This window comes from Hemiscyllium ocellatum, chromosome 24 (assembly GCF_020745735.1).
Source record: "Hemiscyllium ocellatum isolate sHemOce1 chromosome 24, sHemOce1.pat.X.cur, whole genome shotgun sequence".
Classification (NCBI taxonomy): domain Eukaryota; kingdom Metazoa; phylum Chordata; class Chondrichthyes; order Orectolobiformes; family Hemiscylliidae; genus Hemiscyllium; species Hemiscyllium ocellatum.
Genome location: NC_083424.1, coordinates 4,348,050 through 4,371,567, shown reverse-complemented (window position 1 = coordinate 4,371,567; position 23,518 = coordinate 4,348,050). Strand labels below are relative to the sequence as shown.

At 40.9% G+C, this 23,518-nt stretch overlaps 1 protein-coding gene across 7 annotated transcripts in view; it reads right to left on the bottom strand.

Moving 5' to 3' along the window:
- Nucleotides 1-19,164, bottom strand: part of ep400 (E1A binding protein p400) — a 160,951-nt gene extending 141,787 nt beyond the window's left edge. For 6 of the 7 annotated variants that reach the window (XM_060843381.1, XM_060843384.1, XM_060843387.1 and 3 more), the window contains exons 1-3: nucleotides 18,933-19,164; nucleotides 10,462-11,843; nucleotides 73-186 (exon numbers count right to left, since the gene is read on the bottom strand). In XM_060843381.1, coding sequence (XP_060699364.1) covers nucleotides 73-186; nucleotides 10,462-11,814 — 1,467 coding nt within the window. In that variant the 5' untranslated portion in view covers nucleotides 11,815-11,843; nucleotides 18,933-19,164. The remainder of the gene's footprint in view (nucleotides 1-72; nucleotides 187-10,461; nucleotides 11,844-18,932) is intronic. The other variant, XM_060843385.1, reaches the window with a different exon arrangement.
- Between the last annotated feature and the right edge of the window lie 4,354 nt (nucleotides 19,165-23,518).

The window sequence follows — 23,518 nt, the reverse complement described above, 5'->3', positions numbered from 1 at the left end:
GATGTAACAGGTTTTCACCCTTGTATTGCCATAATGATTCACAGACTTGTCAGTGCCACATTGACTCCTTACCTGAAACTGTTGCTGCTGCTGTGTTGAAAATGCAGCAGAAACATTAGGGGGAAGCTGTGTTGCTATGGCAACTGGTGTCCCAGTCTGGCCATCCTTTCCTGTCACCACTTTTACCTTAAATAAAAACAATGCATTCATTCACAGGTTCGAAACTGAAACATTAAGTCTGAGCGAAAGAAAGTAATTTGTGGTACAAGGACAGCCAGGAAACTTCTGTTTGAATTATTTTTCTTCCTAGGCTTGCTTCAAGGATTCATTGCAAACATTTTGTCGATTTTAATTTTTACCAATTGGTTTGGCGAACAAAGAAATTTATTCAAGGCCAAAATAAGATGTTTGGCTAAAACAACATCATTTGAAGCATCTCTGTAGGCAAGAATCAGTATGAATTTGAACCCAATGGAATCACATTTGAAAGTACAAACAAAGGCTACCTCAAAAATTCTGAGATGTGGAGACAGACGATGGGAAGTAATTATGTTGTTTTATTGATTTAAATGTTAATTCGTTAAAATTTCTCTGTGTAAAGGCCACATCTTTTTTATTTAATTTTATTTTTGGAATGTTGTCTAAGAAAGGAAGGTACTGTTTTAAAACAAGGAGGCTGTGCAAAGGGGTTCCCTCCAATTTTAAAAAAATCAGGCTTACTGGAGCATATTGAGATTTTCCTGGAACAGACACTATAAAAGTTCATAAGTTCAGAACTAAGGAACAATTGCTTGGCAATGTTTCGATTGGCTCCTGGATAGGTGACCAAGGCTTGTGTAGAGCCAGTGCAGCAAAGAACCCACTCAGCCTGTGAAGCGGCAAAGAATCTCTCATGTGGATGGACCACCAAATCTCCAGTAACTGCTGGCTGCCTTCCACTTTCATCTTCCGCCGTTTCAAGATGGAATAAAATGTCTTTAAAGGCAGTGAAAGAACAAATTCTCAATCAGTGAATGGTAGAGAGCATTGGTTTGCCACCAACCTGTGTCAACAGCAACAAGCTACAAGCTAAGAGGAATTAGAAAAAACAGAAAGAAACACCGCATCAGTTCCTCTGTACAAGTGTGTGTGTGAGACGAGATAGAGTTAAAGTTGTAGACTTATAAGCTAGCAATTCATATTTCCTAGCTGCCACTGGTTAAAGACAATTTGTTGGTAATAAACAGTTATTCTTCTGTTAAGTTCAGAACTCCTCTGGTGAATGTTGTATTTTAATCTGAGTTTGTCAATCAAGTAAACTTGGAATTTTGGATAATCTGACAAGATCTTTTCACATTTGCGATGACTCCAAGAATAGTGAGGCTCAATTTCCAGTGCACTGCCCCAGTGAATCTGAAAAGGTTTTATTTTATATAAAACAAGACACTTGTAGAGTTTATCACAGAAGCCTTCATGTTGATTATCACAATTCAACATCAGTTTCAGAAATAAAATAAATCCTAAAAGCTCCCTCGATGTTCCAAAAGACCTAAACAGAGAAGCCAGCAGTTAACAGTTCTGCTACCTCAGATCACTTGCAGCATGCAGTTTTAGAACCATTACTGCTACTTAAGAGGCCACTGATTTTAAATCTGCAACAGGCGGAGGCAAGTCTACAATTAAGTCTTTTTCTTTCATGTACTTTATGTTTACTTTTATTTTGTACAAATTGCAACCACTGCTTGTATTCTACAGGGACTTACGATAACAGGGTTTTCTAAATTAAAAGCACTGAGTGTAATAAAATAGGCTAAAAACAAGCTTTTTAAGGCAAAGGTGAAACAGAACTTGTATCATCAGTTTAGCAATCCTCTTCGAGACATTAAGCACTGGTAATTACATATTATTTCAATCAAACCCTGCAAACATCAGGTAAATCTTGCAATAAAGAAGGTTAAAGTCTCATTGTCAATAAAACAGAAAAAGTCAAACCTCTCAAGTAAATGTCAAGAGTGAGAATTCCAGATTCTCAAAGTAAAGACATTATAGGATGTCAAGGAGAGGTTGCAAACTTAACCATTAATATCACTGTCCTTGCTAATTTCCATAAAAATGAAAGTAAGGCCAGTCTATCAAAGTTAAATAAACATGAAAACTAATACTAGACTGATTAGTATTTCTAACTTTTGAGACACAAAAAAATTAAAGCTATTTGCCTTAATTTGTCTACGCAAGATTGCAAATTCCTCATTTTAGCATATTTCAAGAGTTTAAATTACATTTAATTAGATAAACTATAACACAACAAAAATCGTAAACCTGTGCACAACTCCAGTCAACATCATCCACTGGATATTTTTAAAGGAAACACTTATTTAGGAAATCACCCATGTAAACTTGACATGTTATTGCAACCTGTCACACTGGGTTTTGTTGTGGAATCTCTGCTTTGCATGTTCTTCCCAGCCAACACCTTAGCTAAGAATGCCAAACAATTTTAGCCTTCTCTCCTTCTCAAATTTTAGTTCAGCTTTGCTTCTGAACTACAAATCATTACTCTAAAAAATTACATGACAAATAACTTTAAGTGAAGATTAAGCTAAGTCTGCAGAAGCTGGGTCCAAATGCTGTATCCCTTTCCCTCACATCAAAGAATGCAATGGTCTTAATTTCCAAATGCAGTGTTACAGAATACAAAGATTTCAAAACTACGAATCTTTAAAGAGTCTATTAGGTAGCTGTCCAAAATCTAATTACTATAGACAAAGCCAATGCATAAATCTTTTAATTCATTACAGCATACTTTTAAGGTAGGACTTCCAAAAGCATCCATAGCAGCTGGCAATTGTCCTACATAATTAAAAACCCATGAGCTAGAGCTGCTTGATTGGATCTGTCACTTTGTCAAATAGCTCAGTAAGTACTGGAATATAATACGTGAGCTCATGCTAGAAGGACAGGAGTGATTTAAAACAAACCAAAATACATGAAAACCCAATACAGAAGTACGCCTATCAAACTTAAAAGGGCACAGCACATTTTTAATAGCTGAATCATTCATTTAAAACTGCTAATAATTTATTCAGGTTTAAAAAAAATCAATTATAACTGTCTGGCTATTCAGGTGCATGCAATAAATCCCATGGAGCTATTTGAAGAATAGGGCCCACAAATCGGCTGGCTGACACGGTTAGAGTGCAGTGCTAATAATGGCAAGGTTATTAGTTCAAATATCCTACTAACTAAACCTGCTGGCTTCTAACCGAGACTTTACTGATTCACATTTAGGGCCCTCTTGTGGCATAGTGATAGTATGCCTGCCCCTGGGTTCAAGTGGAGAAAGTGAGGACTGCAGATGCTGGAGATCAGAACTGAAAATGTGCTACTGGAAAAGCGCAGCAGGTCAGGCAGCATCAACGTTTCGGGCATAAGCCCTTCTTCAGGATGCTGCCTGACCTGCTGCGCTTTTCCAGCAACACATTTTCAGCCCTGGGTTCAAGTCCCAACTGCTTCAGAGGGGCGTAATAACATCTCTGAACATGCTAATTAGCTGGGCACTTGTGGCACAGTGGTAATGTTCCTAGCTGAGTCAAGAGGGCTGGGTTCAAGTCCCAACTTATCAATCTCTTGTTGATTATACTCATTGACATGGCTTCCACAGTAGTGAGAGATAATGAATTCCACAGGCTGACCACTCTCAGAGAAAAGAAATTTCTTCATCTTAGACCTAAATGTTCTACGTCATATCCTGAGACTGTGACCCCAGGTTCTAGTCTCCGCAACTAGAGAACTATCCTCCCTACATTTAGTCTGTCTAGGCCAATTAAAATCTTTACTTAATCAACTCTGATTTAAATGTGTGGTGCTGGAAAAGGCACAGCAGGTCAGCTGGCATCCGAGGTGCAGGAGTGTCGACATTTTGGGCAGGAACCTTCATCAGGACATTTAAATCAGATGCCCCCCTCAATCATCTAAACTCTAGTGAATACAGACTCAGTCAAGCCAATATTTCCTCATTGGATAGTCCTACCATTCCCGATACCAAGCTCATAGACATTCATTGCACTCCCTCCATAGCAACGATATCATTAGGTAGGGAGACCAAAACTGCAAACAATATCCCAGCTAAAATATTGCCAAGGCCGCTCAGAGCTACAGAAAGAAATCCCTACTTCAGAACTCAACAGTAAGTAAATCTCCTTAGTGCAGATGGTTTGGATGGAGCCATTTTTGTCAAATATGTTCAGTATGTAGGCAGGCTGACGAGGGGAGAGGCTATTTTGGATTTGGTGCTCGGCAATGAACCAAAACAGATATCAGATCTTGCTGTGGATGAACACTTTGGTGACAGTGACCACAACTGCCTCACATTTACTATAGCATTGACAGGGAAAGGAGCAGTTACATAAGGTGGAGGAAGCAAAGATCTAACACAGCTTTATAGAGGATTACAGGAAAGATCAGGGAGAACCCAAAAGGCATTTTACTCATAGGTGAGGAATAAGAGAATGATCAGGGAGAAGGTAGGGCCAGTCAGGAATAGCGTAGGGAACTTGTGCGTTGAGTCTGAGCAGATAGGAAAGCCTTAAATGAGTTTTTTGCTTTGGTTTTCACTAAGGAGAAGAACCTTGTTGTGAATGAGAACTTTGAGGAGCTGGGAAACAGGCTTGATCAAGATCAAGATTGAAGAAGTTGATGTGCTGGAAATTTTGACAAACATTAAGATTGCTAAGTCCCCAGGGCCAGACCAGATTTATCCTAGTTGCTCCGGGAAGCGAGAAAGGAGGTTGCGAAGCCGCTGGCGAAGATTTTTGCTTTCTCACTCTCCACGGGAGTCGTATCACAGGATTGGAAGGAGGCGAATGTTGTTCCTATTTTCAAGGAGAGGAATAGGGAAATCCCTGGCAATTACAGACCAGTCAGCCTTATATCTGTGGTCAGCAAGGTTTTGGAAAGTATTCTGAGGGATAGGATTTATGACTATTTGGAAAAGCATAGCGTGATTAAAGGCAATCAGCTTGGCTTTGTGAGGGGCAGGTAATGCCTCACAAATCTTATTGAGTTCTTTGAGGAGGTGACGAGTCAGGTCAACGAAGGTCGAGCAGTAGACATGGTGTCTATGGACTTCAGCAAGGCATTTGATAAGGTTCCCCATGGTAGGCTCATTTATAAAGTCAGGAGGTATGGGATACAGGGAGATTTGGCGGTCTGTATTCAGAATTGGTTGGCTGACAGAAGGCAGAGAGTGGTTGTAGATGGAAAGTATTCTGCCTGGAGGTCAGTGGTGAATGGTATCCCACACGGCTCTGTTCTTGGGCCTCTGCTCTTTGTAGTTTTTATAAATGACTTGGATGAGGTGGTTAGTAAATTTGCCGATAACACAAAGGTTGGAGGTGCCATTGATAGTATAAAAGGGCTATTGCAGGCTGCAGCACGACATAGTCAGGATGCAGAGCTGGGCTGTGAAATGGCAGATGGAGTTCAACCTGGGTCAATATGAAGCAATGCATTTTGGAAGGTCAAATTTGAATGCTGAATATAGGATTAAAGACAGGATTCTTGGCAGTGTGGAGGAACAGAGGGATCTTGGTGTTCAAGTGCATAGATCCCTCAAAGTTGCCACCTAAGTGGATAGGGTTGTAAAGAAAGCATATGGTGTTTTGGCTTTCATTAACAGGGGGGTCAAGTTTAAGAGCCGCAAGGTTTTGCTACAGCTCTACAAGACCCTGATGAGACCACATTTGGATCACCGTGTCCAGCTCTGGTCACCTTCCTATAGGAAAGATACTGAGGCTTTGGAGAGGGTGCAAAGAAGGTTTACCAGGATGCTGCTGGACTAGAGGGCTTGCTTGTCTTACAAGGAGAGGTTAACTAAGCTCGGAGAGCTAATCTGATTGAGGTATACAAGGTAATTAGAGGCATGGATAGAGTCAATAGCCAGAGACTTTTCCCCAGGGCAGGATTGACTGGCAGGAGGAGTCATTGAGGAAGGAGTGGAGGAGACATCAGAGATAGGTTCATCACGCAGAGTTGTGAATGCATGCAACGCATTGGCAGTGGTGGTGGTGGAAGCAGAGTCATTAGGGACATTTAAGCAACTGCAGGACATGCATATGGACAGCAGTGAATTGAGGGGCGTGTTCGTTCAGTTATTTTATTTTAGATTAGGAATAATCCTCGGCACAACATCGTTGGCCAAAGGGCCTGTTCTGCGCTGTACTTTTCTATGTGCTATGTTCTATGTAAGTAAATGATTGCTGGTCAATTAACCAGTTCATCATTGCGCTGACTGAGGAAGCAACGTGGGGCGGGATAATAGTAAAACTCCCTGCTCTTTCAAACAGAATCTCAAAAATAGTTAGATCCACCTGAGGTTCGCCATCTTCTGTCATAAATATGAAACTTACACTGTGTGTTACTTAGGATTGTTGGATGTTGGGATAAACCTGAGATAGTAACACTCAAACAAGACATATAAAGTAATGACGAGAAATAAGCTGAACTCTGATCATCAGACTTCAGCTTGACATCACTGTTGACTTCCTTATAAAGCAACAATACACAAAATCAAGGAAAAGGAACATTTATCCTTTTGTAGAAAATGTGCCAAACTCTCTTACTCATCAGTGCATGCATACAACGATCCTCACTCATTTGTCCATGTCTATTCAGAATGTATATGTAAGAAGTGCAGAGGATCAATAATAACTAGTTTTTTCATTGGTTCAAGTTCTATCATGCGTCAAATTTAAAACTTTAGATTAGATTACTTACAGTGTGGAAACAGGCCCTTCGGCCCAACAAGACTGTGGGAGGAAACCGGAGCACCCGGAGGAAACCCATGCAGACACGGGGAGAACGTGCAAACTCCACACAGTCAGTCACCTGAGTCGGGAATTGAACCCGGGTCTCAGGTGCTGTGAGGCAGCAGTGCTAACCACTGTGCCACCGTGCCACCCACTTACACTCTTGTAACTGAATGTTTCCGTGACTTCAGTCCTCTCAATCTTTACATTTCCACCAACTGTGCAATCTTCCAGGATCTCTGCGTTCCTCAAATTTTGACCTCTTTGGCATTTCCAATTGTCTTTGCTCTGTCATGGACAGCCATGACCTCAGGTACATTGACTGTAAAGCTCTGGAATTCTTTCTTCAGTGCCAAGACCTAGATTTTGGTCACCTTTCTCAATGTCCCTTTTTTTTCCCCACCTGGTGTCAGATATTTTTGATTATTCTTCTGCAAACTGCTTAAGGGCATTTTATCACACCAAAATGCTACATGGATTGCCATTTTTTAAAAAAAATTATTATTTGATGACCACCTCCACAGCAGCACGCATAATAAAGAATTGAATACACAACATGCATTCATCCAACTAACAGTTATTGAAAACACGGATCACACAGAAGAGAGAGAGATTATGGATAATAACAAATGTAGACAAATTAATTTTTAAAAATTAAGTCAATGAACATTGCAAACAATGGCACAAACAGCTGACATGAAAACTCTCAACCTGTACAATAAATTATAAATTAAAACACAATGCAAAGTAACTTTTAGCATCAGTACACAAAAATGTTGAATGTCTATCAAGATTATTGCTGTGGTACACAAAGAAGTTTCAAAGTCAAAGTTATTAAAACCCTGCTGCAACAACTGATAGACAACAAATACAGCTCTGCATGTATTGCCCAATACAGGAATTTTTTTTTTCAATGAAACTTTAGGAAAATAAAACATGTTCACTTTTTGACTGCACTAACTGAATGGAGTGCATTAGACACTTTCATAAGAACTACATTCAGGAAAAAGCTCTTCTCACACAGGGTTGAGAACATGTGTAATTCACAGTTCCAGAAAATCTTAGATTACAACGCAAAAACCTACTGAAATACTTAAAAAGAAAATTACTTGGAAATCAAGTGCTTTAAGCAATTGCAGAAAAGGCAGGAAATTAAGATTAAACAGAAGAGATAGAACTGTTGGAGCAGGTTCAACAGCCAAATTATTACCAAGATGCAATGAACATTTTAGCTTTTGTGGATGTTATAAGTAATTTACAGTCCTAAAAGACCATGCAAATACCCACAGCACCTAAATAAAGAAACAGTTTACTGTAGATCACGTCTGAGCCAAAGGTAAATCCAACAGCAAATTCCTGTTAAATTCAACTTTGGGTATATAAATAAATACTCCTTGGTTAAGGATACTGGGTTCTTTAACAGTAGCTGGACATTTCAAGCATAAAACTACAAACAATTACACAATTACTTAGCCCATCTCAAACATAACTTTGCCTGACCAGATGATCAAAATCCCAAAATTTTCATTGGATTAGAAATGTAATACAGAATTACAGAGTCTAATACAAATCACCATATTCTACCTTTGCTTTCACATTCTGACCCAACTTCCTCTTAAAATGCTGTTCACCAAAACTATTACATACATTAGCAAGTTTCACACAACTCACTATGATAGTGAGTTTCATACAATCACTAGTTAAATAAGTTGCTTTTGAATTTCCTGTTTGATTTCTTGGTGACTTCCTTATAATGATGTACTACAGTGTTCTGAATTTGAAATGTATCACTGCCAGTTTAGCACCAAGTGGTCCAGATTTGTCAAGCTTATCCACATTCTGGGCTCTTCCCACTAATATTCATTTAATTGATTCTTAATTTAAAAAGACAAATGTCTTTATTGTCTGCAGTGGTTTTTTTCTCATACTTGTAGTTTTTGCCCCATATATTCTACACTCAGCAAAAAAAAAGTGGCTACATCTTTCGCTTCTGCTGAATTTCATGGTTAACAGCACAAGTTTTGATGGAGTTATGTTTTAAAAGCCTCAACTGCACTTGTTTACACAGATCACTTTCCAGTCGGCTTCAACATAATGTATCCATACTTCATTAATACTGAATAATTTAGCCACTGTATTTATGAAGTTGTAAATTAGAAGTGTTTGCAAAATGTTGGCTTATCCATAAAAGCTTTGAAAGAAACAAATTACATCAACAATTAAACGGTATTTAGTAGACCATAATCTAAATTGTACTTTAACTCTTGTTTCAGGACTTATAAAATATTAAATAGAAAACAGAGTACAAAGAGAAAATCATTTCTTCTGGCCTTTTAAATCCACAGAGATATTCAGAATTGTTGTAATACATTCAAAAGTGATTCTGTTTGCTGTACTTTTTTTTAAAAAAAAGGGAGTTAACTTGATTGTTTTTCTTTCTAGGCAAATATACATATATACAATTAGAGCCATTTCATCAAAATACCCTTGGTTACTAGTTTTGCCAAGAACGGGTTAGCCAAACCCAATGAAGAACTGTAATCGGCAGATCAGTCTTGCTAAAGAATCAAACTCAATCTGTGGCATGGTGTACCCAATGCTTTACTGCTGGAGAAAAGACTCTACTCCTTTGAATATATAAATGTCTACAAGTGTTGAACTAAAAGGAACTAAATATCCCAAAACTGGCCTTAGAAAACATCACATCAAGCAGCGCAGCAGAATATTCCTGGCTTTCCTTTCACCCTTATACAGAAAACCAACACTGTGAAAATGGATGTGGCTAGATGGAGATAATCAACAGGCTAAGGTGATAAAATGAGCAAGTTGAACAGAAATGTGGAAAGAAACCATGCACTCAGTTAAGGTTTTCCATTACATTTCCACCAATTTATATTACTAAACAATGATATAAATGGGTAAGATATTCAAAGGTGATGTGTTGAAATATTATATCAAAATATTTTCGCTTCACACCCAACTCCATTTATTCTGAATGCCCATTACAAGGCTTGTGTGATTGATCCAAAGTTTTGACTTAGTCAAGATTTTACATGACTCCAGTTGGATTCCATTCAATCAGAAAATTCAATTTTTAATTATCTAAAATGAATTTGGCCCCTTTTAAAGCTAGAATGTTTGAAACTAATCACTTTAATATCATAGACTGAAGCAATGACAACACTAAAGTATAGAAAACATCCACAATCTAATTGGAACTATTAAAGAATTATGCTATAATTCAACTTGCGCTGTAGACATTGATTTTACATTCAGTAATAAATGGAGACATTCTACACAATAAAAAAAAAGGCAGCAGGATAAAACTACAACCCCACTACAACCAAGATGAAAATGATTTGTTTAAGTCCTCTAAACAGACTGCTGAACAAAGCAATATGGGCTGAGATTCTCACCCTTGTGTCAAGCAGGGCAAGAACGTGGTTGCTAATGCCAACAGGCAAGAAACTTCTAAATATTTCTGCCTTTAAAAAGGTTTGCAAACATTCTGTAGTCCAAATTTCAACTGATGTGAAAGACAGCTGAAGGATCTGCTTGTAAGTGAAGAGGTTATCATTTGCTTAGGCATATTGGCATAACCACTTTCTTGTGCTGCATTGTCACAAGTAATGAAATATGAATGGTCATTGGGCTAAATAGTAAATTATTAGTTTACCTCATCATTAATGACCTCAGACTCTTCTTCTTCCTCTTCCAGGTCCAAGTCATTTTGCTTCAAATATGCCAACAAGGCCAGACATGGCTTCCTTCTAAATGCCAAGTAATCCATCATATTTCCTTGACGGTGCTGAAGGAAGAAAAGTTCAATCAAGTAATCCTTAAATGTCTCTCGTAGAGTCTCCATTTCAGCAAGGTGGTGCTCCAAACACTGCTTTCTCAAATGAGAAATCTCTGGGGTGGCAGGTGGAATCTCTTCCAACTTCTTTGGTTGTTTCCTCACGAACGGGATGCAACTGCTACTAGGAGTCAGACAAGTTGATGCCAAGGTCTGCGTCACAGTGTTCCGAGATGGGCTAGGTGGTGTTGGAGATGTTATCCCAAAGACTGATGGCCCTCCCACACCCGCGGTAAGGGCCACAGATGTCCTTTCATAATTTACAGGTCTGGCTATCTGCTGACTGTGAAGAACTTGCTGTTGCTGCTGCTGAATCAGCTGTCCCTGTATGATGCTGCTGATCTGCGGAGGCAAGTTTGAGGTGGTGATGTGGCTCGGACTAGGCAAGGGTTGCATTGCGCCACTGGCAGCAGGACTCTGAGGCCCCAGGTGGTGAATAGTTCCACCAGTCTGGGAGTGAGGCTGTGAGAGTCTGCGTTCTCTGGGCACAGAAGCAGAGGTGCCCACTGTTGTCAGCTGTATCTGTCCACCAACATTTGAAGTGATCTGAGTGAGGCTGGACGGGTCCTGGTACACAAAGTGCCCAGCACTGGATGGGCTAAGATTCAGTTGCCTGACCAGCACATTGGCATCCACAAATCCTCGGGTTGGACTCTGGTTGCACATGCCCAACCCTGGGGCTGCAGTCCCTGGTCGTTGCACACTCTGCACAAGTGTTGCAGGGCTATGCTGTGTGGGGCTCTGTGGCTGGACTTGAGGCAAAGGAGAGGTGACTTGAATATATGAAGGTGATCCATGATCAAACCGCCTTTGTTGCCCCACAGCCTGAGAGCTGTACTGGAACCCTGGGGATGCTGGGTTTTGAATTGGTAAGGGAGCCAACGTAATTTGTTGACTCCCGGCCATCACTTGGCTCACGTTCTGCAGCGTGATGTTAACATTCTGGGCTGATACAGGACTACGATTCATTATAAGTTGCTGAAGTTGGTAATTGGGTGACTGGGGCCCAGAAGGACTGGCCACAGTACGTGGTACAGGGCTGAGGGCCGGACCAAATGCTGTGGCAGGAGACTGGGGTAAAGGAGTCTGATCATCTCCCTCATTGCCTGTATACGACTTGGATCTCTGCAGTGGGCGCTGTATGTTTTGTGAACCACTGCCATGGTGCATCATCACCAATATTCTTCTGGATGAGTGCTAACCTAGAAGAGAAGAAAATCTTTTGTTAAGAATAAGCTTCACTGACAGTAATGATAAAAGTGGTATTGTGCAACAAAACTGTAAATCAATATAATGTTCAGAAGCAAATTTTAAATGAGTTAAATTATTTTAATAGCAAATATCAGATCATCACAATTATTTTAGCTCAGTCAAAACATTTTAGACAATTTTGTACTAAATCTGCTGCAATCTTGGTAGCTTAGCTATTATGACGACTTATTGGGAAAATCTTGGTGCTTTCACAAATTTGTGTTGACTGCAAACATATAGTCATTAACACTTTGCTGTGAGTGGGACTGTGCAGTATTGTGGAAGAGACGAGAACTATGGACACAGGTTAAAAACACAGTATGGAAATGAGGAGGAATTTCTTCTCAAGAGGATCAGAAGTCATGGAATTCACTTTCCTAGAGAATGGTGGAGACAGGATCATTTAATATTTTTGAGAGAGAGAGAGAGAGTTGAATAAAGTTGAAAAAAAAACATAATTACAAGGGAAAGAGTTATCACTTCATGACCCCTGTTTTTAGTCCAGATGCACTGGTCAGATGGGCAGAACAAGGAAAATGGAATTTGATCCTTAAAATTATAAGGTGACAAAGTTTCGGAGGACTAACAAGGCAAGGGAGTTTACAATGAACAGTAAGATCCCAGAAAGTATAGCAAAACATTTGTGTGCATGCCCACAGCTCCTTGAAGGCAACAGGGCAGTGTTCTTAAGAAGGGTCACAGGTATCAAAACATGGAACCAAAACATTATCTCTGCTATTTCTCGACAGATGCTGCAGTTTTTCGAGCACTAGTTTTGTTTCTGATTTCCAGCATCTGCAGATCTTTGGCTTTTTTTGTTTAGAAAAGGTAGATAACGTGAGGAAGCATATGGGATACTTGCCTTTATTGGATTAGATTATTAGATTACTTACAGTGTGGAAACAGGCCCTTCGGCCCAACAAGTCCACACCGACCCGCCGAAGCGCAACCCATCCATACCCCTACATTTACCCCTGCCCCTAACACTACGGGCAATTTAGCATGGCCAATTCACCTAACCCGCACATCTTTGGACTGTGGGAGGAAACCGGAGCACCCGGATGAAACCCACGCAGACACGGGGAGAACGTGCAAACTCCACCCAGTCGGTCGCCCGAGGCGGGAATTGAACCCTGGTCTCTGGCACATGTGAGGCAGCAGTGCTAACCACTGTGCCACCGTGCCGCCCAAGAAACTAAATCAAAAAGCAGGGAGGTTAAAATAGAGCAGTATTTATACATGAGTTAGGCCACAGCTAGAGTACTGTACACCTTTCCAGTAGCCACACTATAGGAAGAATGTGACTGCACTAGACAGGGTACAAAAGGAAAATCATCAAGATGTTGTCGAGGCTGGAACATTTCAGCTATGAACAGAGACTAGATAGGCTAGGACTGTTTGCTTAGAGCAGAAAAAGTGATGGTGAACCTAATTGAGACATATAGAATTACATGGGGCACAGATGGGGTAGACAGGAAGAAAATTGTTACCTTTAGTAGAGGAATTAATAACCATGGAACACAGATTTAAGGTAAAGGACAATAAGTTTAGAGGAAATTTAAGAAGTTTTTTTTCCATCCTGAAGGTGTTAGGTATCTGGAACTCACTGACTGAAAGGGGCAGGAACCATTACAACAATTAAGTACCATCCAGATGATCACCTGAAACATGACAGACAAGTCTGGTAAATGGGACTAGAGTAAATAGTGTGACTAGAGTGGACACGTTGGGTCTCAGAAGAGTATCATTTTCTATGATACAAAACTGCATGACTCCATAACGCTTCAATTTTAAAACTGCTTTCCTAGTGTATATATCTATCAAGGTCTCAACACTCCCTTTAACTTCCTCCAGCTACAAAAGCTCAAAACATTTCCCATTCCCTGGACTCTGGCCTCTTGTGCATTGCCACTTGCTTTACTCCATTACTGACAGCCATGCCTGCCTTTTCCTATGTTTGATGCTCTGGAGGTAGTTCCAGAAACTCTCCATTTCTCTCTCTCTCTTTTTGGATGCTGCTGAAATGTACCTCAACAAAGATTTTAATCCTCTTTCTGACAGACTCTTATAGAATACTGCCAATTTTCAGCTGACAATTTTTTTTATTTCTAAATGCCTAGTTTGACCTTAGATTGAAACTCTGGACAATGCAGAGCATCTTCACTTCAAGAAACATGTGAAGGAATTAGAAACAGTCTAGAGATTTCCTGCATCACAAAGAAAGGCTAGAAAGGTAAAGGCTGGTCTTCTTAGAACAGAGAAGGTCAAGGGATGACCAAAGTAAGGTTTTCAAGAAGATTAAAGGTTTTGATCAATTAGGAGCAGGCCAATCTGCCCACCTGGTCTCTGTCAGTAAGGTAAAAACAATGACTGCAGATGCTGGAAACCAGATTCTGGATTAGTGGTGCTGGAAGAGCACAGCAGTTCAGGCAGCATCCAAAGTGCAGCGAAATCGACGTTTCGGGCAAAAGCCCTTCATCAGGAATCCTGGTCTCTGTCAGTGTTAATATTCTGTACAAGTTTCCTTCCAGCCTCAGATGAAAAGCTATCAGCATATCCTTTTAACAAACAGGGAAGAAAAGACAGTTGAGAAGCTGGAACAAGAACAAACAGTAAGTCATAAGCAGTCTTCTGCAGAAAGGACATAGTAACCAGCAAAGTGACCGTCTGTGTCATGGCAACGAAGAACGAATAGCCACTCTGGTCAAAAGGAGAGAGCACAAAAGTGATTTCAGACTAAACGTAGCCAAAATCTGGAAAAGAAAGCCTGCGGAGACATTTGAAGGAGAGGACAGGATTCTTTAAGGATAAAATGGAATACAAGGAGCCAGAAGAGAGAGTATGGCAAAGATTGCAAAAGGTAAGAAATGTAAATTGTCATTTTTAAAAATTGATCGCAGTTTTTTTTCCAGTACTTATTAAAACAATATTAATATTGCATAATAAGGCATGGCATCCCAACAGTGGAATGATAGTTTGATAAATGTGGTACCAAGGGTTTTTAATGTAATGAGCTGCATTAGTCTAACTTTAATTGTTAATGCAAGAATAATATATGGAATGCAAAAAATGCCTTGAGCAGCAAAGCCTGTTTCTTTCATCAAAACATTAATAGGCCACAGTTGCACTGGCTCTGTGAAACAATTTCATCACCTAAGGAAAAATTATGTCTTCCCCCATTATTTCAAGCAAAATCTCTAAGACAACAACCATTAGTCACCCTACTCTTGACATTTTTTCAAAATAATAATATTTCAATAAATTCACAAGCATTTGTATTATTTGTAGCATTATGAGCATACAATTTTCAGAGAGAAACAACCAGAATTATGGAATATGTTTCACAAGACACCAGTGAAAATAAATATCATATGCAATAAAATACTAAATGTGACCCCGGCAATACCAAAACAAAAGCTGAAACGAGCAACATGTGGCCAAAATATTTGATCATGCCCTCATCAGTGCAACTGCAAATGTGTTGCTGGTCAAAGCACAGCAGGTTAGGCAGCATCAGTGCAAATCTATGTATAGTGAATTTAAACAATTCAACAATTCATTCTCCAGAAGAGGGTCAGATTGACAGGCAAGTTGATACTCATTGCCTGGGACTCTAACATTGGAAAGAGCAACACACTGAACTACACAGCTCGGCGAACAGAACCACAACAACGGACACCCGAGCTACAAATCTTCAACCAGACTTTAAACACTGAACTACACAGGGTTTCCAAGCTTCCAAGTAATTCAGAAAAGGTGCAAGGCTTGAACATATTCCTTTTTGTTTACAGAGAAGGGTTCATGAATGAATGCACTTCCAACCTTTCAGCAATTGTGTCAGGTAGAAGAAAGTGATTTTTTTTAGGTAACAGTATCAAGGGATATGAAGTAAAATGGAGCTGAGGTATAGGTCAGCTATGATCTAACAGAACTATTGAGCAAATTTGAGAAACTGAATACAATTAAGCCCTCAAATGTTTGGATGAAACATAATAGCAATGATTAGCTTTGAGGAAAAGATAGGCGAAGGCAAATGGAGACCCCTTGCTGTCAGAAACAAGCTAAGTTTTAATGAGAACAATGAGGTAGCAGACCCACTAAACACAAGCGTTGGCTTTGCCTTCAAAAAGGAGAAAACAAACATGACGTTGGGAATCTCAGAATCTAGAGAGAGCGAGGAAGGAAATCAATATTATTAGCAAAATAACATTGGAGAAATTCATGGGATTAAAGGCCCAATAATCTACGTCTCAGAGTACTAAGGGGCCCTAGAAATAGTGACCACAGAGTATGAAACAGTTCCGATGGATTGGAATGTTGCTAATGCAATACCACTATGCATGTAGGTACAGCAAGTAGTGAAGAAGGCTAATAGCATGCTGGCCTTCATAACAAGTGGGATTGAGTATAGAAGGAAAGAGGTTCTTCTGCAACTGTACGGGGCCCTGGTAAGACCGCACCTGGAATACTGTGTGCAGTTCAGGTCTCCAAATTTGAGGAAAGACATTCTGGCTACTGAGGGAGTGCAGCGTAGGTTCACAAGGTCAATTCCTGGAATGGCAGGACTACCTTATGTTGAAAAATTGGAGCGACTGGATTGTATACCCTTGAGTTTAGAAGACTGAGAGGGGATCTGATTGAGACATGTAAGATTATTAATGGATTGGACACTTGGAGGCAGGAAACATGTTTCTGCTGATGGGTGAGTCCAGAACCAGAGGACACAGCTTAAAAATATGGGGTAGACCATTTAGGACAGAGATGAGGAGAAACTTCTTCACCCAGAGAGTGGTGGCTGTGTGGAATGCTTTGCCCCAGAAGGCAGTGGAGGCCCAGTCTCTGGATTCGTTTAAGAAAGAGTTGGATAGAGCTCTCAAGGATAGTGGGATCAAGGGTTATAGATATACGGCAGGAACAGGATACTGATTGAGGATGATCAGCCATGATCGTAATGAATGGTGGTGCAGGCTCGAAGGGCAGAATGGCCTACTCCTGCACCTATTGTCTATTGTTTATTGTCTAAAAGAAATATTGTATACCTCGGGTGAATGTCTGTGTGGAGTTTGCAGATTCTCCCCATGTCTGCATGGGTTTCCTTCAGCAGTCCAAAAATGTGCAGGTTAGGTGGTGAATTGGCCATGCTAAATTGCCCATAGTGTTAGACGCATTAGTCAGAGGGAATTGAGTCTGGGTGGGTTGCTCTTCGGAGGGTCGGTGTCGACTGGTTGGGCCGAAGGGCCTGTTTCCACACTGTAGGGAATCTAATCTAAAAAAACCTGTTACTCCGACATCAGGAGTAGGCATAACGCTTTAGTTCATTATAAAAGATTTAATATCAAGTACTTAGAAAACAGTGAGAGGATCCAACTGAGTCAGTATAAATTTACAAAAGGGAAAGCATGCTTGACAAATCTACAGGAATTCTTCAAGGATGTAACTAGTAGAATTGATAGGGAGAACGTAGTAGACGTGGATTTACTTGGACTAAATAAAGCTTTCAAAAAAGTCCCACGTAAGAGTTTAGCACATCAAATTAAAGTGCATGGATTAGAGGTAGTGTACTGACATGGGAACTCATTGGCAGACGGGTCGGAAAAAACCCAGTCTTTTTCCCAGAGGCAAATAGTGACTAATATCACTAATGATCAGCGTTTGGACTTCAACTGCTCACAACATGAATTAATGATTTAGATGAGGGAACTGAATGTAATATCTCAAAGTTGGCAGATGATATAAAGTTGACTGAGACCATAAGCTGCGAGGAGATTGCAGAAATTTGGATTGTAATTTGGTCAAGTTGAACAGATAGGCAAATGCACAGCAGAGGAAGTATGTGGATAAGTCCAAGCTATGCAACTTGTTAAAAAAAGACAACAGTTTGGGAAAGGAAGTGGTACCATGAGACTTAGGTATCCTTGTACACCAGTTGCTGAAAGTAAGAAGGAGACGAAGGAGGGAAATGCTATGTTATAGAATCATTGAGCTGCACAGCAGGATATCAAACCCATTGGTCCAACGCATCCATGTCGACTAGATATCTTAAAAGTATCTAGTCCCATTTGGCCCATATCCGTATAAATCCTTCCAATTTATATACCCATCCAAATGCCTTTTATATGTTGTAATTGTACCAGCCTCCACGCCTTCCTCTGGAAACATATTCCACAGATGAGGATGGGAAAAGATTGTGGCTGTAAAGGTTGCTCCTCTTTTGAGATATTTTCAGTATTGGAGCTGATTTCCTTGAAGTCTAGGAGCAGTAATTACTGTTTTATAAGCTGTTGTATATTGGCCTTCACAGCAAAAGGATTAGAGTACAGGAGCAGGAATGTCTTGTTACAATTATACAGGGCCTTGGTGAAACCATGCCTGGGATATTACATGCAGTGTTCACCTCCTTAACTGAGCAAGGATGTTCTGGCTATGAACGGAGTGCAACAGAATACACCAGACTGATTTCAGGAATGGCAGGACTGACATATGGAGAGAGACTAGAGAGGTTAACACGTCCTTCACTAGAGTTGAGAAGGGGGAGGGGTGCTCATCAAAACCTACCTAATTCAACCAGGACTAGACACAGAGAGACAGTGTGGGCTCAATGGGCTAAATAGCCTGTTCCCACACTGTAGCAACTCTATGATATCTGCGACAAAAGTTGCTGAACTTGATAAAACTGCTGAGTACATTTGCCAAACTAAAATCCACCAGTTGTTCTACTCTCACTAGATCAAATTACACATATAGAGGAAACTAATATTAGCATGTGAAATACTGCTGACAGGTTACAGTTATTTTACAATAATATAAAGTTCTATTTGTAGAAAATTAATGTTGCTCCATAATATACTTTCCTCCGTTTAGACTGCAGCTATTTATTTGCTCTTAAAACGCCAGGAAAGCTTGCAGTCTCTGTTGTAAGTTGTAAATAACATTAGTAGGTGCATTGAGCCAAAGGGCAGTGCGCGTCCCCACGCTCCACCTGCCCAAGATGCGCGCCCCCGCCTGCGCGCATGCGCCCATGCAGCCTCCCGCCCGCTTACCCGATTCTGTCTTTCACAGCGACCGCGGGAGCCGCGCCTCCATCCGGCCGGTCCCGCCGCCTCTCTCCGCTGCGACGACCGGGAGACCCTCTCTCCGTCCCAACCGCCCCGGAGAAAATCGAGGCACGACAATTAATAAGAAAGGGAAGGCCAGGGCGGGCGGCCTTGCCGAACGAAACGCCGATCAGAGCCCACAATCAAACATGGCGTCCGTCTCTCTGCCAGCCCTCACTCCCCCTCGGCCGGAAGTACGGGCAAGCACGTCGCCGACGTCCCGGTGGCACATCCTCCTGATTGACGTCCGCGCTGACCAATTAGCACTGGCAGCCCATGAGGAGGCGGGACCTAGTCTTGAATCTGCCCCAGTGCAATGTACATATTTACGTTGCAGGGCACCTTATCGCAACTTATGTATTTGCATTACAATGCATATCCGTTACAGTAAACCCCCATTGCAATGTACATAGTTGCATTGTAGTGCACCTTACTGCAATGTCCATATTTGTGTTGTAATGCACATATTTATAATGCAAGACATTCCCACTGCAATGTAGATATTTTTAATCAACCTGTTCAGAGACGTAGTTACTCACCTCTAATGCAGGTGGTACCTGTACCCAGACCCCCTGGCTCAGAGGTAGGAACACTGTCCCTGTCATCATTGCTATATACTGCAATAATGCAATTAAACTGCAAATTGCATTATTAGTGCTGCTGATCGCATGAAATCCTTTTTGTCTGCTTATAAGAAAACCAATCAGCTGACAAGGTTAAGAGTCACTTACTGGAAAATGGGACTAGAATGGCTGGATGTTTGAAACTTAGAAGATCGGAGCAGGAGCAAGTGATTTGGCACTTTCAGCCCAGTGTGTCAATTAATATGATCATAACTGATCCGCTATCTCAACACCACATGCTGCGTTCTTCCTTTTATTTAATGACTTTAAAATCTAAAAATGTTTGTATCTCTTTCTTGATAATATTCACTAACCCGGCCTCCACTGCCTTCTTTGGTAAAAAAATTTCAAAGTTTCACTAGCTTGAGAGTAAAGAAATGTTTCCATATCTCAGTTCTAAAATGACATAATTTGATTGGCATGGACACAATAGGTCAAAGGGCCTCTTTCCATGGTTTTTACAACAAATGCGCCACAGATATCCGTTCAAATCGTATTACGATAGCTGGAATGTAAATAAAAGCAAATACTGTGGATGCTGAAAATCTGAAAGGAAAGCAGAACATGCCAGAGAAACTCAGTAAGTCTGGCAACATGTAATGAGAGAGAAGCAAAATCAGTGTTTCAGGTCTACTGACACTTCTTCACAACCTGCTCTTTTCTACTTGTAATTCACAGGATGTGGACCTCATTGACTGCACATGTATTATTGCCCATTCCTTTCAGAAGGTAGTGATGAACAGCCTTCTTCACCCACCGTATTCCATTTGTGTAGTGAGTGGGGTCGGAGTTGCAGAGTTTTGACTTCAGAACTGGAATATAAAACTAGTCTCATGGTGACCACGAAACTAATACAGATTCCCATAAAAAAACTTATCACTTTCATCTATAATCCTTTGGAGAAGGAAATCTACCATTCTGGTCTGGCTGACATCTTATTCTAGACCCACCACAATGTAGTTGCCCTTGCAAGGTCAATTAGAATTGGCCATAAATGATGGCTTTACCACTGAATAAATAATAAGAAAAATGCCTGTTTCATACAAGAATAATTAGTTAATAATGATTAGACTCAATCAATAAATGAGTATAAATAAGTCCATACCCATTGATTAGAAGGTTTGACTTCCCACTGCCTTCTTTACCAAACTTGCTTTTCCAAAGATTTGCATTCCTTATAATAATGGCATTGAAATCACCAAGAGAATCAGCTGCTTGTCTATCTATGGAGACTTTGGGAAGAGACTCTGGATTTCTCCACCAGGAAACATCAAGACACTAGATTGATCAGGAGACCAAGGAGCTACTAAATTGTAAAGTAAGTGATATGGAACAGACCAAACTCCCTCAAAATTCAGAAGATAATTTAGACCCTAACCTTTTCTTATTTTCAAGGTAAAGGTAAGGTGCGGTGTTCCAGATGCAATTCCATTTGTCAAACTACCAGATTTAAATTAAAACACACTTCATTCAACCACTAAGGATAAAATACAACAAAAGAAAGAAGGGATTGGAATAATTCAATTCTGTTGGAAAACTTAACAAAATAATAGCTACAATAACTATTACTAATTAACTATTCCAATACAGTAACATCCCATAAACACTCCCTTGGCAAAAGACAAATTCAGAAAATAGGTTGTCACACATGCAACTCCCATAGCAAGAGAACCCCCAGCTTTTGGCTGTAACCAAGGGAGGGAACAATAGCTTCCACTTCTTCTCGACCCCAACAGCAACTGCTGAAAGCTAAATCTAAAATCCCTGGTTCTGTGGGTGGGAGCTTGACCACATCCATTCAGGCTGCTTCTATTATTTCAACTTTAAAAAATACTCCAATGCTTCACAAGTTGTTTATTTTTTAATAGATTGCTGTTCACTTGTCCACCAAACTCTCTCCAGGGAGAAAAGAAAATGAGGGAAAATTACACCTCTTAAAGTCGCAGTATCATTGCACAAGACATACTTTTATTTTTAGTGTTCATGGGATATAGCTGTCAAGGCTGGGCCAGTATTTTTTTGCCCAGAAGGCAGGTAAGAGTCAATCATATTGCTATGGGTATGTAGGCCAAACCAGGTAAGGATGGCAGATTTCCTTCCCTAATGGGCAAAGTGACCCAGATGGGTTTTTACATTAATTGACAATGGTTGCCGTTAGACAAAAGTGAGGACTGCAGATGCTGGAAACCAGAGCTTAGATCAGAGTGGTGCTGGAAAAGCACAGCAGGTCAGGCAGCATCCGAGGAGCAGGAAAATCGACATTTCGGGCAAAAGCCCTTCATCAGGAATAGAGGCAGGGAGTCTACAGGGTGGAGAGATAAATGGAGGGGGTGGGGGGGGGGGGGAGGTTGCTGGGGAGAAGGTAGCAAAAGTGAATGGGAGGTGGGGAAGTACATGGTTGAAGAGCTTCAGGGCAGAGGAGATGACCTGAGGGTTGCAGTGAGAGAGAGAGAGAGACTCCCTGAGATTCTTGTGGAGGCTCCTCGGATGCTGCCTGACCAATGGTTGCCATTGGGCAAACCTCTTATTCTAGATTTTTGCTAAATTCAAGTATCAACAGTGATGCCTACAAATTCACTGGCTGGATAGACACTCCAATTCAGCTCTGAAGAAGGGTCACTGAACCACAACCGTTAACTTTGCATTCTCTCTACAGATAATTGCCACATGACAGCGCCATCTTAAGTTTATAATTGCCACATGACAGCGCCATCTTAAGAACAAAGGTACCATTGTGTTGATACTTAAGATAAAACTTTAGGGAACAAAAAAAATTAGAAAAATCTCTAAGCTTTGTCATAGCAAGCAGCAGAAGAAATGCTTCAAGATATCTTAAGAGCCTCCCTGAAAGATTGTAACATCCCGACCAACCCCTGGAAGTATCTTGCCAAAGACAGGCCAAATTAGAAGAGAAGCCGCGCAGTCTCTAGTCATTTCTCTGACAGGCCCAGGTCGAGGTCATGCACAAACAGCAAAAGCAGCATCTCACGCAGGTCTTCAAACACCCACTTCCCCACCTGAAGCAAGGTGTGAGGATCCAGTATTGGATTGTTCAGTCAACCTCAGGAGCCACACCACGAGATTGAAGCGAATCATCCTCAACCCTAAGGGACTGCTTAAGGAAATGCACTGAAATAGTGGGCATTGCTGAGGTACTAAGTTAGGATATTGCAGTCTTTAGATGGGATTCCCTACAGTGTGGAAACAGGGCCTTTAGCCCAACCAGTCCACACCGACCCTCCAAAGAGCAACCCACCCAGACCCAATTCCCTCTGACTAATGCGCCTAACACTATGGGCAATTTAGCATGGCCAATTCACCTGACCTGCTCATCTTTGGACTGTGGGAGGAATCCAGAGCACCTGGAGGATACCCATGCAGACATGGAGAGAATGTACAAACTCCACACGGACAGTCGCCCGAGGTATATAATATTTCTTTTAGACAATAAGCAATAGATAATAGTTGAAGGAGTACGCCATTCTGCCCTTCGAGCCTTTACCACTATTCATTATATGGCTGATCATCTTCAATCAGTATCCTGTTCCTGTCTTATCTCCATAACCCTTGATTCCACTATCCTTGAGAGCTCTATCCAACTCTTTCTTAAACGAATCCAGAGACTGGGCCTCTACTGCCTTCTGAGGCAGAGCAACCCACACACCCACCACTCTCTGGGTGAAGAGGTTTCTCCTCATCTCTGTCCTAAATGGCCTACCCCTTATTTTTAAGCTGTGTCCTCTGGTTCAGGACTCACCCATCAGCGGAAACAAGTTTCCTGCTTCCAGAGTGTCCGAGGGTTACCTCAGATTACAACAGGATCTTGACCAGATGGGCCAATAGGCTGAGAAGTTGCAGATGGAGTTTAATTCAGCTAAATGCGAGGTGCTGCATTTTGGGAAAGCAAAT